This window comes from Natator depressus, chromosome 2, assembly GCF_965152275.1.
Source record: "Natator depressus isolate rNatDep1 chromosome 2, rNatDep2.hap1, whole genome shotgun sequence".
Classification (NCBI taxonomy): domain Eukaryota; kingdom Metazoa; phylum Chordata; order Testudines; family Cheloniidae; genus Natator; species Natator depressus.
This window is the reverse complement of record NC_134235.1, coordinates 263,436,451-263,451,719: the sequence shown is the minus strand read 5'-3', so window position 1 is coordinate 263,451,719 and position 15,269 is coordinate 263,436,451. Positions and strand designations below refer to the sequence as shown.

The 15,269-nt window shown below is 61.1% G+C and overlaps 1 protein-coding gene across 2 annotated transcripts; it reads right to left on the bottom strand.

Moving 5' to 3' along the window:
- Positions 1-637: 637 nt before the first annotated feature.
- LOC141983447 (retinoic acid receptor responder protein 2-like) lies at positions 638-14,859 on the bottom strand. Of its 2 annotated transcripts, none has more exons than XM_074946612.1 (5): positions 14,658-14,859; positions 2,957-3,061; positions 2,256-2,360; positions 1,690-1,827; positions 638-864 (listed from the first exon to the last, which is right to left on the bottom strand). In XM_074946612.1, the coding sequence occupies exons 1-4, from the start codon at positions 14,796-14,798 to the stop codon at positions 1,720-1,722; spliced, it is 459 nt and encodes a 152-aa protein (XP_074802713.1). In that variant the 5' UTR covers positions 14,799-14,859; the 3' UTR covers positions 638-864; positions 1,690-1,719. The 2 variants fall into 2 exon arrangements, with proteins under 2 accessions (XP_074802713.1, XP_074802712.1); XM_074946611.1 differs by lacking the exon at positions 14,658-14,859 and adding an exon at positions 5,861-6,141.
- Between the last annotated feature and the right edge of the window lie 410 nt (positions 14,860-15,269).

Below are 15,269 nucleotides of genomic sequence, written 5' to 3'. Positions count from 1 at the left end.
CCCCAGGTGGTGAAGCCTCACCCGATGCACCCTAACCCTAACCCTAACCAGATGCTGAGGGGCTGTGGTCCCAGTATGAAGCCCCTCACCCTGCCTATGGCCCATTCTCTGTGCAGACACCATCACACTGGCTCTCTAGGGCTCTGCAACAATCACATATCCTTATCCCACCACCTAGATACTTAAGAACTGCACAGGGGAAACTGAGGCACTCACACAGTATTCAGAGAAAACATTAAGAACAGTACCGCTTCATGACACCCAGATCCCTGCCTGCCCGGCCTGGTCCTTCGCCCCAACTTCCTCCTGCTTCCTGGTGGCTGGATTGTAAAAGTCGGGTGGGTGCTTCAGGGGGTGATTTCCACACCCCGGGGCCACCTCACCCAGCTAAACCCTCCACCCCCCAGAGTGAGGCGGGGCAGAGCCCAGGGACGCAGCCGGATGGGAGCGAGTGACACAGACTCTTGGCCTGCCCGACCAGGCAGGAGACATGCGCTGGAGCAGACGACCCACTGAGGCAATCGGGTGCGGCGGGAGTGGGCCCAGGTGACCCAAGACATCCCCGGGGGGACAGCTGGCCCGACCTCCCCTCCGCTGGCAGGGCAGCCCCATCTGAATAACAGCCCCTCCCTTCGGAACCGTGCCTCTGGCTTTATTGGGGATGAGCAGCCAGGCGCTGGAGCTGCGTGAGGCGGGGGCTGGGGGCAGCAGGATCCGTTGGCCAGGTTGCTCATCCTGGCCTGGTGCTTGAGCGGGCGCGATGTCTGATGGGCAGGGGTGGTTGCCGGGTCTCCGCTGGGCGGCAGCGATAGCCGTGTCCTTCCGAGGGTGGGGGGCACCAGAGGTGCCCTGGCATTGTGGGCACTGGCCAGGGAAAGAGGAGACACACCATGGGGTTAGCATTGTGGCTGGGGGCTCTGGGGGATCCCCACCCCTGCTGCTCTCTAGGTTGGGTTCGTTTCTGGGGGTTGGAGAGAGGCGTCCGCCCTGGCGTCAGCGCAGCCGAGCAGGTCACGTTCGCAGAGAGCCAGGCTGCCCGAAGCGTGGCCCTGGGGAGTGGCTGCCTGGGGCAGGAGCGAGGGCACCCCTTCCGCACCCCGGGGGCCCACAGGCCTGACCGCCGGCTGGCACTCCAGGCCCCCTGGGTGTGCTCTCAGCTCGGCTCCGAGGGTGCACCCTTCCGGCTGTCACAGACCGCGATGTTCCAGCCTGCACTACTCCGGGGCCCGCTTGCTCCTTGGCCTCTGCGGGGGCTGCCAGCCAGGGGGTGACCTGGACCCACCACCAAGGACTCAGCCCAGCCCAGCAAACTCACTGCAGCCCAACCAGCCAGCAGCGCCCAGACTCTGCCGCTCGGTCACCGCTGCCTTGGGGAGCCCGAGTCTCTGCAGCCCAGGCTGCGCCCCTGAAACCCCTGCCCTTGGTTCCCCCTTGGGGGCGCAGGACGCTCCCGCTCCGGCGCATCCTGGCGCCCTCTGCTGGGCTGCGGGATCAGCGGGATCAGCTCCTGGGGAGAGCAATGGGTCACAGGGCATCAGGCCCAAGGAGAGTGGGCACAGAGCGCTCTGCAGCGGGGCTCGGCCGGAGAGCAGGGAAATCTGGTGCCCAGGCCAGGGACCCCTAAGGGAACCATGAGCAGCCCAGCCCCCACCTGGTCCCAGGTCCCTGCCTGGGGGTGCCCGTCCATACCATGCTGTGGATGTGGGGGTGCCGCCCGGGCTAGGACGGCAGCCCTCTGGAGAAGGCAAAGCGGCCGGGATGGTAGGGCGCTTCGCCCGTCTCCTGCACAGTCCTGCACTTCTCCTCGTGTCTCGTCGTCTCCATCTCCTGCAGGGGCAGAGGTGCCGGGTCACAGGGAGGCCACAGCTCCGGCCAGGGAGGTGGCGCAGATGCAGCCCCAAGCAGCGCCCTGGGGCATGGGCTGGGCCCAGCGCTGTTGGCACCATCAGTCTCCACAGAGCATGGGACCACTGAGCTCCTGTGCCCAAGTGTTGCCTGGGTGTGCACGTCTGTGGGCCTGTGTCACGGGCACGTGTGTGTCTTGGCATCCACCCAGGGCATGGGTGTCCATCCATCCTGCGTGCGCAGAGCCATGCTGCGCCTGGGAGCGGGACCTGGGGGGCTGAATGGCCCAGCTGAGCCTGGCCCCACCCAGCACGGCTCCCAGGCCCTTTGCCCCACGTGTGGGGTTTTCCCAGCACCCTGCTCCCAGGAGAGCGGCTCTGAGCCCAATCCCTGCCCGCGGGCGCCCTCACCTTCACAGCCTGCTGCGTCTCCGTCCTGCAGTGCATGTGGCTATCCAGCACCTTGCTTGGGCTGTGGGAGTCAAACTTGACACAAGCCAGGCAGATCTGCCTCCTCTGAGGAGAGAGGGACCCAGGGAAGCCTCACAGCCCAGGGCGTGAGCGGGGCAGGCTGGGCTGAGGGCAGCGCCTGGGGGCTGCCGAGAAGATGCAGCAGCTCTCCCCAGCCACCTCCCCCGGTGCACGTGTCCCCCGTGCCATCTGTGCCCCTCCCTCACCATGGGGCATGTTCCCCTTTGCACCCGCAGGCCTGTGCACACACACACCCGCACCCCTCTGGCCCAGGGACTCCCTGGGGGCGACTTGTCCCCCAGGGAGTCCCTGGCAGAGCAGGGGCCGGAGCCCAGCACCGTGCCCCGAGGGCAGCCGCCTCCCGCCCCCCGACGCGGGGTCCAGCTGGAACCCTCCCGGCTCCGCACACACTCAGCCACGTGCCAGCACTCAGCCCCTCCCTGCCACTCGCACGCTCAGTCACTCCCTCGCGCTGCTCCGCACTTCTTCCTGGGGCCTGGCGGAGCAGGGGGCTGCCCCCCACCCTCATTCCTGGGGGAGGGGAGAGCGTCACCGCAGCCCTGCTCCCCCGGGGGCGGGCGAGGAAACGGCCCTCTGGAGCAGTGACCCGGCCGCACGGACAGACCGAGGTGGGAGCTCACCCCCCTGCGTTTGAGGGCGCAATCCTGCCTGCTCCCCGGCTGGTTCGGGCACTGTGTCTGCTGGAGCCGGAGCCGCAGCCGCACAAAGGACCCCGCCGGATACTCCTGGAACCAAAGCGAGAGCAGGGTCAGCAAAGCGCCGCCGGCAGCTCCTGCCAGAGCCCCAGACTCCCTCACTCCAGCCCAGCCCAGAGCCGGGGGCCTGGGCACGCGGCAGGGACAGACGCCGGCCTGCACCAGCCAGCCACCTCCGGGGTAGAGCCCCCGTCGCTCGCCATGGCGCGACCCGGGGAGGGGCAGTGTCCCCCCAGGGCCCCTGCCCGCGGCCGGCGCGGCGACGGAGGGGCTGCTAGAGGCTCCCTCTGCCTCGTGCTGCTGCCGGGGAAACCAGACGCAGGCCCCCAGGTCTGACATGCCGTCCAGGACGCCCGCTCCCACGAGGAGAGGGGTCCGCGGAGGAGCCTGGGAGAAGCCCCTGAGCGCCCCGCGGCCTGTGCTGGAGCGTGGGGGGGTTAGCCCCATGCTGCAGCAGCCGGGAAGGGGCTAGCGGCTGGTCAGCTGCGTTGTCGGGGGGGCCGAGGGGCACAGCCGGCAGGAAAAGCTGCCACCGGAGGGGCCAGGCCCTGTGGTCAGCTGGCCCCTGAGCTCGCTCGCAGTGCGGGAGGAAGCTGCAGCGGGTGCTGGAGCCCCAGGGAGAGCGGATCACAGCCCGGGGGGGCAGCGAGGGGTTGTGAGCAGCAGCATCAGCGGCCCGTGCGCGGTCCCTGGGCTGGACCCCCCGTTTGAGAATGCCTGTGCCAGCGAAAGTATGGGTCACGGCCTCTGCTGTGACTAAGCCAAGCAGGCATGGGCGTGTGACTGGCCCAGGTGAGTGTACGGCACCATGGGACCAGGTCACCTGGTGCTGGGCTCCATGGTGGAATACCAGTGTTTTTCCACTGTCGGGCGTGGGAACGAAGCTCGGAGACAAACGGCTCCCGCCGGCTACATCAGGCAGGGGAGTGACATCCTTGGGGTGCTTCACTGACTCCCCACCCGCAGAGACTCCTGGAAACACCTGGGGAACGAGGAGTGAACTGGGGGAAGGGCTGGACGCAGGCTGAAGGGAGTTTTAGCCTGTGAAAGGAACACCCGGGTTTCAAGCTGTAAGCAAGTGCAGCTGGCCCCTTAAGAATCTCTGCAGCCTGCGTGTGTAATGCTGGCAGACCCCGGTCGGTCGTGGCAGGCAGGATCGAACCGGGGACCTCTGGAGCTGAGTGCATGAGCCTCTACCACAGGAGCTAAAAGCCCAGGGCCTATTAGCTAAGGCTGCAAAGCAGACTCAAGCTCTCTCTCTAGGTCGGGGTCCCCAGCGCGGTGCCCAGGGGTGCAATGGCGCCCGCCGGGGCAGTTGTGTGCGCCTGCAGGACACCACGCCGCCGAAATGCCACCGCTGAGCGCGGCCGCCGAAGAACCACCCGCGCGGAGATGCCGCCGAGAAGCGTTGTGGTTTCTCGGGGGCATTTCGGCGGTGGGGTGACTGGCGCCCGCCACAGTCTTCTGGGAATAGGAATATGCTATTCCTAGTGCCAGATCTCTGGGCAGTGCAAGACGGTATAATTTGGGGTTTACACTCCAGAGGGGTGCGTGCTTTAGGAACTGGGAGGTGCCTTAGCGGAGCTTTCCCATGCAGGGGCTGGTGTGGATGTCACTGCAGCTGCGTGTGTCCCGACCTGTGTGAATGCTGGTGAAAGAGCGAGCTGGGAGAGCGTCACACCTAGTCACAGCAGCACAGCGCGAGAGGGAGCCCAGGCTGGAGGGGCAGGGGGCTCAGTGGTACCCCAGTTCCAGGTGGCGCCCTGGGGGGAACCCGTCACAGGGGCTATGCCATGCCCAGCCACGAGAGGGGGCCACCAACCAGTGGCTGAATCTTCTACAAGAGGCAAACACTGCAACCCAGCGGGCCCCCGGCATATCAGCCCTCTCTGCGGCAGGTCAGCCAGCTCCCGGACAACAGGCTGTCAGTCACTCAGCAGCCTGTGCGGGGAAGTGTCCTAGCAGCAGGGGCCATGGCCCGTCAACAAAGCAGAGGGGCCTGGAGAAGCGGGAGCTCTGGGACGCTGCTACAGCCCTAGAGAAAAGCCAGTCCTTGTCGACGTCACCACTCATAGGCCCCGGCAGTGCCCTGCACCCTGTGCCTGCCGCTGGCTGCCCCCTCGGGGGGCCGGGCACAGTTAATGTGTAGCTGAGCTCTGCAGGTCAATGCCCAGTCGCCTCTGACAAGGCTGGCCAGGTGCCCCCAACCCAGCCCAGCCGCCCTGGCCTCATGAAGAGCCCAGGACGCTGAGCCCCATTAGCTGGAACCAGCTCTCCCGACCAACACCTGCCTCGCGCTGCCTGCAGGGCCGTGAGCAGCCCCGTGGGGCCAGGCATGGGCTCCGGCTGGAGGAAGAGCTCTGTCCTGCTTTCTCCAGCTCTGAAGAGGCATTCTGGCTGTGCAGAGCACTGGCCACCCTGCCCTCTCCCCTATGCCCCAGCCGGGTGATGCAGGGGCCACTGGGAATGCTGAGCATGGCTGTGTCTGCACCAAGCTTTGCAGAGCTCCAACTCATCCCCAGGCCCCTGCTCACTGCCATCCCACCCCCCGCACTCCCCTTCCTGTACCCAAACCCACCCCTCCCCACAACTCCCCTTCCCTGCTCCCAGCTAGTCTCTGCAGACCTCCTCCGTCCTCACCCAGGGCCACCCCCAGCGCAAACCCACCCAGATGGGCTCTCAGCAATGAGAGTCACATGTTCCTTTCATCCCACAGGATCCCAAAGCACCATACAGGCTGGGTAGACAGGAATCACTTCCCCCACCAGTGCAGAGCAGCCACCTCTGAGGAGGGACTCAGCAGCTCAGTGCCGGCTCTCATGCACTCACTCTTTCAGTGACTTCTTCCACCGCCTGCTCCTTGTACATCCATTGCACGACGCTCCTGTTGTGAAAAGCCTCCAGCACCAAGCCCACCACCCTCTCCTGCAGCGTCAATCTGCTCGCCGCAGCCAGGGCCACCAAGCCCAAGCCCAGAACTAGCAGCCCCTTCATCTGTGCGGGTGGCGAATGGATCCCAGGGAGCCGTCTGCCGCTCTCACCCACCCCAAGAACTCCCCTCTGTTGATCTTAGTCTTCCATTAACTAATGCCCCAGAAGCTGCCCTACTCCGCCCCCTGCCCCCGGCCAGCACCCTGCCCATTGCAATCTCTGTCATCGATCTGTTGCCGGGAGCTGATGGAGAGAGCAGGCAAAGTTGGCACAGCACGGCCTGGGGGGTGGGGCAGGGGGAGGGCGAGCCAGGGGAACAGGATGCCCAGCTCCTAGGGGCATGGAAGCTCTTTCCTGTGGCTGGTCACTAAACCCCTGTAGCCTCTAGGACCGGATTGAACGAGCCCATTCAGTGCTGCAGCTGCAGGTTCCTGGAGCCTGAGCACATTGTTTCTTGGCTCCTCTCCCTGGCTTTCCCGCTGGAGCTGGTTGTGTCCTGGGGGAAGCTTTGCATGCCCTGAGGGCCACCGCAATGCAAGGAGACCCACCGCCCCGCCAGCTTGCACCACACCCGAGCCCCCCATCTGACCAGGGACAGGTGTGTGTTTGGGGTGGGGGAGGGGATGCTCAGGAGGTAGAATGGAAAGAGACCCACAGGGGTACAGCTTCTGCCTCCCGTTGCAACGGAAGAAGCTTCCGGCCTGGTGCTGGGAGCTCCCCGGCCTGGCTTCTCATCACAGCCCTTTGCAATTCAGGGGCATCGCCCATCCCAGGGCACCAGGCCAGTGCATACAGCTTCCCAGCCCCTGAGTGAGGGGGTGGGGCAGGTCACTCTCCCTGGAGCCCAGAGAGAGGAATCTCCTGGTGAGTGAATGGCAGAGAAAGGAACAGGACTCCCAGCCAGGAGGCCATCCCTCTGGAGCTCTTACCAAGGGGGCACGCCCCTGAGCTCCGACCGGGAGTCGTGCAGAAGAGCTGCAGGGGTTCTGGCTCTATGGGTGCTGCCCACAGGAGCCCAGGGGGCTTTTCAGGCTTTGGCCACACTCGACCTGTGTGACGTTATTGACATAATCTGGGACCGTACAGATCATTGTTGCAACCAAGGTCCTGTACTGGCACCAAATCTTGTATAAAGGGGGTCAAATGAGGTGTCTCAGACAAGGTTACGGTTGGCTAGTTATGATTATGTGATCTGTTTGCATGTATCATTTTTGTAGTTAAAGTTATGAATATTGGCTCTCTACTGTCTGTAGTTCAAACGTGTGCTGTGCTTCTGGGTGACACCCCAGACAAGTTGGTGTCAGCTCTGCCCAGCCTGCTGGATGGCCCATTAAGGACCATCAGCGACACAACTGACCCACTGAGAGAAGGCAGACACACCTGGGGACTCAGCCAGGTGTGCAGGGACCTGCCTATGGACAGAACTCTGAGGTTTTTCCGTGCCATGGGATGGGCAGCTTGTCTTTGGGACAAAGAAAGGCCACATGGCAAGAGACTATCAAAAGCTGCTGCAGCTCCTCCATCTTGTCTTCAATCCTGCTCCTTACCTCTGGAGGGACTTGGCTGCAAACTGAAGCTTTGAACCAAGGACTGAACGACCCACCGCAGCTGGGGATGTTCTCCAGAGGCTTGATTTGAACCTGCCGTTTATTCCATCACTGCTGCAAGCCTGACCCAAGAACTTCGCCATGACTGTGTGTCATTGATTCCATTGAACCCATTCTAGCTCTCATCTCTATTTCTTTCCTTTTGTGAATAAACCTTTAGGTTTTAGATTCTAAAGGATTGGCGACAGCGTGACTGGTGGGTAAGATCTGACTTGTGTATTGACTTGGGTCTGGGGCTTGGTCCTTTGGGATCGAGGGAACCTTTTTTCTTTTACTGGGGTATTGGTTTTCATAACCATTCGTCCCCATAACGAGTGGCACTGGTGGGGATACTGGGAAACGGGAGTGTCTGAGGGAATCGCTTGTGTGACTTGTGGTTAGCCAGTGGGGTAAAACCAAAGTCCTCTCTGTCTGGCTGGTTGGGTTTGCCTTGGTGTGCACAGAAACCCCAGCCTTGGGCTGTAACTGCCCGGCTCGAAGCAATTTGTCCTGTATGGGCACTCTCAGTTGGATCCCGCCAGAACCAGCCTCTTTACACCCTGTGAAGAGAAAGGAGCTCAGAGCAGCTGCGATGGAAAAGCCTGGTCAGGTCCCACTGAGTCCATCCCCTGGGGATAATGCCAGGCTTGTTCCCATACGTCCCTGGTGCTGGGTCTCCCAGCCCCCACAGCTGGATCACAGTTTGTTTTTCCACTCTGGTTGCTACGTTTTATCTGAAGCCTGACAGATGTTCCATCCCGAGAGAACCAACCCAGTGGCAGAGCTGAACCTTTCCCAGTGTCCCTGGCAGGCAGGGGACTCGTGGTGTCTGGTCACTGTCTGGGAGGGCAGGTGGATTATGCAATGTGTTGCCCTGTACAGAGGAATAAGAGAGCAGGGGTTGGAAATGCTGAAGGTCGAGCTGGTTTGAAGTTCAGTGTTTCTCCAAATGATCCAAACAGCTGAATTCTCAGCACAGGGTCCGAGTGCTTGGGGAGGGCGGGGGGCAGCGGAGCTAGATCCCTAGATACCGAGCCAGCTCTTCCCTGCTCTGTGCCTCACCCACGCCCCGAACCGTTGCCTGCTCCCCCACCCAGCCCCGATCCCACTTTCTCCCTCCAACAAGCCTCAACCCTCTCACGCCGCTCTTCGAATCCTTCTGAAAGTGCTCCCCTCCCGCCTTCAGAGTGTCCCGAGCTGATCTCCTCTCTCCGGGCCCCACTCCCCACCCCGCCATGCTCTGCTGCCACGCCGGTCTATCCCCCGGCTCCCCCAGACATGTGTTCCCAGCTGAGTCCCCGTTTCCCTGGCCGGGTAGAAAGACAGGCGGGGGGAGGGGCGTACAGCCGGGGAATCAGGGAGCATTTCTAAAGCTAGACTGGTCCAGTTAAAGAGGGGCTGGGAGCATGGGCGCCAGGTTTGGATAATTTTTGGTGGTGCCCAGAACAGGTCCAAGCAGAACCGTCCCGTCCATAGGATGGACTGGGGTAACCGCCCCGGGCCTCATGCTTTGGGGGGGCCCATGCTTCAGGGGCACGTGTGGTCCAGGGTGGCCTGGGGGATAAGCAGGGGGCCTGGCACCATCAGCAGCGAGTGACCCGGCCCCAGCCTGCCCCACTCCACCCCGTTGGCTCCCAGTGTCGCTCAGGGGAGGGGGAGGAAGCCGGAAAGGGGCGGGGCGGGGGCTTGGGGGAAGGGGTGGAAGGGGGGCGGGGTGGAGCAGGGCAGGCTGGGGCCTGGTTATTCACTGCTGCTGGCGCCAGGCCCCCCACTACCCCCAGGCCACCCTGGACCCTGCATCCCCCTGAAGCATGGGGCCCCCCAAAGCATGGGGCCCGGGGTGGTTGTCCCGGTCCGTCCTATGGAGAGGACAGCTCAGAAATATAAGCCCAAACATTGGTGGAGCCGGGCCACGTTGCTGAACATGGTGGCGCAGGGGCACTGCAGAGGCTTTTGCAGATATGCATCAACTGTTTGTGATCCTAGTGTCGCAACCACGGGTGCAGACTTAACACGGACACGTAAACAACAGCCACAGGGGATCGGGAGACTTTCTACCCACTAGGGCTGGAGCTCAGGTCTCTGTGCCTTGGGGAGCACTCGAATGGCACCAGTGACGCCCAAGCAGAGTGGGGATTTGCCACCCTGACACCTGGGAGCGGGGGCTGGTGGGTTAGGAGGTGTGTGGGGCACGAGCGGGGGGCCGGAAATAATAGTTGGGACTCCTGGTTTCTATTTCTAGTGTTGCCAGTGCTCATGATTTCACTGAGTTTCACGCTAGCTGGTGGATTTTGTTAAAGCCCCAGCTCCTGGAGCCATGTTATTACATGAGAAGCTCAGCTTTCATCTAAGAAAAAGGTAAGTTTCCAGTCCTCACAGTTGCAGAGAAAAGTTGGGAAACACGATCCGAGTGCACCCTAAAAGCTCAGAAATGAGGAGGCAAATAAAAGGGCACATTTATTATTTAGAAATGTTCACTTGACGTTTAAGCCAATCCCAGGCCTGGGGGTGCCTGACTTATGGTTGAGAATACTTGGGCTGACACTAGGGATATCCCCGCCACTAGGAGTGAAGTGGGTTAAAACTAGGGTTGCTAACTTTCCAATTTCTGAAAACTGGACACCACTGCTCCGCCCCTGCCCCCTGAGGCCCCAAGGTCCCACCCAGCCAGGGGACTGCTGCACTTTTCCCACCCCACCAGTTACCTACGGGGGGGGGGGGGGGGGAAGGAGAGGCTCTCTCCATAAGACACTCACTCAGGTCACACAAGAAGTCTGTGAAGAAGCTGGGAATAGAACTCAGGAGTCCTGGCTCCCAGCTGCCCCGGCCCCCTGCTCTAAACACAAAACACCATTCCCCTCTCTGAGCCAGGAATAGAGCTCAGGAGCCCTGAGTCCCAGCCCGCCTGCGCTAACCCACTAGCCTCCACTCCCCTCCCAGAGCAGAGGATGGAACCATTGGTGAGCTGGAGCCAGTTTGCACCGGTTCACGCGAACCGGTTGTTAAATTTTGAAGCTGGTTTAGAACCGGTTGTTAAAGGGGTGGGCAAACTCCGGCCTGCAGGCCACATCTGGCCCGCCTGAGCTCTCACCCGGCGGCGCTCCGGGTCTTCGGCGGCAAGTCCTTCACTCGCTCTGGGTCTTCGGTTCTTGATTGGGCACTTAACATATCTCAAGAGCAACTGAAGTAACCGGTTCTTCAGCTTTTGGTAGCTCATCAGTGAATGGAACCCAGGAGTCCTGGCTTCCAGCCCTCCTGCTCTACCCACTACCCCCCACTCCCCTCCCAAAGCCAGGGAGAGAACCCAGCAGTCCTGACTCCCAGCTTCCCCCCACAGCTCCTCAACACCGAGGCAAGAAATGGTCCCAAACACACCCAGGCGTCCCCTGCCTGTCAGAGTCTGTGGAACTGGGGGAGGGGGCTGCTTGCTTCCATCCGGGGAACTTGCCCAATTGTTTGTAGCCGCCCCCTTAGAAGCCGCTACCTGCTAGCCCTAGTGGGCTCTAGAAAATGTTCACGGAATGGAAATATTGGTTGTGGGGTCTCCCCGCTTCTCCCGAGGTGTTTCATGAGCCTCCACTCCTGGCTTCTACACACCCCACTGTGAGAGGCTCTTGGGGCCCCGGCTCCTGGGCTACCACAGCTGTGGCTGACGCAGTCTGGCTACAAAGTGCCAGAGCCTACCAACTTCTGCTGCCAGAGCGAGTGGGAGCCTGAGTTCCCAAGGAGTGGCACTGGTGGGCGGCTGGGCTCCTACCTGGGTGGTGATTGTGTCTTGTGCAGAGCTGGGATTGGCAGCCTGGCCTGGCACTTCAGGGGAAGTGGCCCCATGCAACATGCTAAGCCCGGTACCCTCTGCAGCCAGTGGGGGGTGAGTGGAGAGGGGCCAGGGGTTGCTCTCCAAATGGCTCCTCTCCTAACATCCATGCCCTGCAGGTAGCGGGTTGCCCCCTTCCTTCCCACTAGGGTCGCCAGGTTTGACGGTGCACCCGATAAGGCTTTATGGAAATATGCTTATGAACATATATATCTGACATAACTGGAATATGGTTTATGCTACATATGCCATGTAACATGTCTCTGTAAAGGTTATGATCTACTGAATCTATTCATCCTATTTGTATGCCTGTGTCATTGTTGTATTCGAAGTTGTACTTGCTTGAATTCTAAGTAGACTTAGTAAAGCATTTGGTTGGCTTCTTGAGAAAGGAATGTGCAAGTTAAGTGCCCAGTCAAGAAGTATTTAACGAACAATGGATGTTGGAAGATGCCAATCCACATAAGAAGTCTTCCTGGAGACATTCAAGATACCATGTGGGCAACGGCTGCTGCCTGTAAAAACTGAATCATGCATGGACATGTGACTTGCCCAGGTGACTCCGAAACTCCATCCTGGAGCTGGACTTTGCATAGGAGAGGGGAGGGGGTCTCCTCCCACAAGAGAAAGTCTATTTAAGCCCATGGGAGACCCCTCCATTTTGTCTTCAGCTGGCTAAAGAGATAGCTTCTCCACCCCCAAGGATACCTGAAAGAAACTGGAACAAAGGACAGTAACTACAGGGGGTGTGAGTGCTTTCTGGACCCAGATTAGAAGGAGACTAGTCTGTAAAAGGAAGCTTAATGGAATTCCTCTAAGGGTGAAGTTTTATCTGTATTCAGTTTTCTTAGACATAGACTTGCCTGTTCTATTTTATTTCACTTGGTAATTCATTTTGTTCTGTCTGCTATTACTTGGAACCACTTAAATCCTACTTTCTGTATTTAATAAAATCACTTTTTACTTATTAATTAACGTAGAGTATATATTAATACCTGGCGGGGGGGCAGGGGGGACTGTGCATATCTCTCTATCAGTGTTATAGAGGATGGACTATTTATGAGTTTACCCTGTATAAGCTTTATACAGGGTAAAATGGATTTATTTGGGGTTTGGACCCCATTGGGAGTTGAGCATCTGAGTGTCAAAGACAGGAACACTTCCCAAGCTGCTTTCGATTAAGCCAACAGCTGTTAGGGGACGTGGTTCAGACCTGGGTCTGGGTTTGCAGCAAGCTAACGGGTCTGGCTCAAACCAGGCAGGGCACTGAATTCCTAAGCTGACAGGACAGGAAAGCAGGAGCAACAGTAGACTTGGCACATCAGTTGGCAGCCGCCAAGGGGTTTCTGTGATCCAAGCCGTCACACCAGGCATCTGAGTTTCAACTGGAATGCCCGGTCAAAAAGGGACCCTGGCGGCTCTTGCCATTAAAAGTCTGGTCGGTGGTGCAGTGGGGCTAAGGCAGGTTCCCTAATTTCCCTGGCTCCACATGGCTCCCGGAAGCGGTTGCCAAATGTAGAGCTGAAGAATGAAATTATTTCTTTTCTTTAATTACTATTATTAATAAGACTCCATATTGTAACTCAAACTCCATTTTGGAATGTTCACTCCATTTTGTAAACCCTGCTGTAACCTTCATTTTGCAAAACCCTGCTGTAACCTTATTAGTTTAGTTTAGATGTGTGAATGAGGTATGCATGGATAATGGAATCAACCTCCAGCCCCAGCCTGTCCTGAAAAAGTTAAGTGCAAATACCAACGGCTGAAGATGCAGACAACAGCCCTAACAAAGTGAGAAGAGTCCACCCCAAAAGAAAAGAACAAAGATGAAATTGAAACAAGATCAAAGTCAGGTCCCAGGCTGAAAGTCAGGTCTGCAATTGACAGGTGACCAATCACACCGAACCCAGAGACAGCATGACACAGCAAGACCAATAGACTCTTGATTCAAACTAAAGCCTACAAAAAGGATGGGTGAGATGGAAGATTTTGGGTAACGTTCTGCTGCCAACATGGAAGGGCATTGGTGCATGCCCAACAGAGACCCAGCTTGTCCTTGTGCCTGGCTTTCCTGGCCAGTTAGCCACCACAAACTACAAACCGAAGCTGTTAGATATTAGTTAGTGGTCATTAATCAAATTGTGTTATCATAACGCATGTCTCTGAGGCCCCTGGGTGGGGTGGGGGTTGGAGGTCTCAGTGTGCTGCTCCCGCCACGAGTGCCAGCTCTGCAGCTCCGATGGGCCGGGAACTGCTGCCAATGGGAGTTGCAGGGGCGGTGCCTGCAGGTGAGGGCAGCGTGCGGAGACCACTGGACACCCCTGTGCCTAGGGGCTGCAGAGACATGCTGGCCACTTCTGGGAGCTGCCTGAAGTAAGCACCACCCACTGTCTGCACCCCCTCCTGTGCCCCAAGCCCCTGCCCCAGCCCCAGCCCTAGCCCTCTCCCACATCTCCTCCTGCACTCCAAATCCCTCAGCCCCAGCCCGGAGCCCCCTCCTGCACCCGAACACCTCCTCTCCAGCTCCACCCCAGAGCCCACAGCCCTAGCCGGAGCCCTCACCCCCCTGCACCCCAACCCATCATCCCTGGCCCCACCTCAGAGCCCACACCCGGCACCCATTTCAGGCCCCACCCTAGAGACCGCAACCCCAGCCGGAGCCCTCAACCCCTCCCGCCCCCCGCCCCCGCCCAATGAAAGTCTAGAGTGAGTGGGGCTGGGGGAGCGCAAGGGATGGGGGGGGGACGAACTGAGAGGGAGGCGGGGTCTCAGGGAAGGGGGCGGGGCAAGGGCGTTTGGTTTTGTGCAATTAGAGCGTTGGCAACCCGCGGCCTCTCTACTGGCAGCACGGGCGCCAAACTGCGGGCGCCCGCGCCCGCCCCCCCTCGGCCGCCGCCGCCGCGCCCCCAGGCCCGGCCCCTCCTCGGCCGCCGCCGCCGCGCCCCCAGGCCCGGCCCCCCCTCGGCCGCCGCCGCCGCGCCCCCAGGCCCGGCCCCCCCTCGGCCGCCGCCGCCGCCGCGCCCCGGGCCGGGCCCCCCTCGGCCGCCGCCGCCGCGCCCCCAGGCCCGGCCCCCCCTCGGCCGCCGCCGCCGCGCCCCCAGGCCCGGCCCCTCCTCGGCCGCCGCCGCCGCGCCCCCAGGCCCGGCCCCTCCTCGGCCGCCGCCGCCGCGCCCCGGGCCGGGCCCCCCTCGGCCGCCGCCGCCGCCGCGCCCCGGGCCGGGCCCCCCTCGGCCGCCGCGCCCCCTCAGCAGCCGGGCAGCTGCTGGTCCCCCCCGCCCGGCGGCAGGCTGACCCGGCTACGCCGGAAACCCGACTTTCCGTGTCCGCTGAGCGGCCAGGGCCCGGTGAAAACCCGGCAACCCTGACTCAGAGCAGGGGGCGGGGAGCCAGGACACGGGGGCTCCAGGCTGGCTCGGCCACTGGCTTGCCGCATGGCCTCCGCCCCTCAGGCCTCTGCTCCCCCAGGCTACAGAGGTGGCGCTCTGGTACGTCTCTATGGTGCTGGGGGAAGGGCGCTCTGGTACGTCTCTACAGTCTCTATGGTGCTGCAGCTGCACGGCCCCCAGGGAGGCGCGGCGCTCTGGCACGTCTCTATGGTGGCATCATCGGAGCGGCGCTCTGGCGGACACGTCTCTATGGTGCCATGGGAGCAGCGCTCTGGCAGACTCTATGGTGCTGTGGGGCGGCGCTCTGGCCATCTCAGTCAAGGCTCCTCTCTACAGAAAGCCGCGGCGGCCCCTCTGCTCTCCCAGCTCCCGGGAGCGCCCTGCCCCGCCTGGAACTACATCTCCCATCACACCGTGCGGCCCCGTTCTCGCGCGGTGCGTGAGGTTCCGCCTGTTCTCGCGAAATTTCTGGCTCCTATCTTTCCCGTGATCCCTTGCGGGGCTGCGCTCAGCGGCAG

What these genes read in the sequence shown, in the direction of transcription:
- LOC141983447 (XM_074946611.1), bottom strand. Translation starts at nt 6,025, where the DNA reads ATGAAGGGGCTGCTAGTTCTGGGCTTGGGCTTGGTGGCCCTGGCTGCG. An exon ending in TGGAAGAAGTCACTGAAAGA is followed by an intron (nt 3,062 to 5,860) that starts GTGAGTGCATGA and finishes CTTTGGTTCCAG; the next exon opens with GAGTATCCGGCGGGGTCCTT. An exon ending in AGACGCAGCAGGCTGTGAAG is followed by an intron (nt 1,828 to 2,255) that starts GTGAGGGCGCCC and finishes CTGCCCCTGCAG; the next exon opens with GAGATGGAGACGACGAGACA.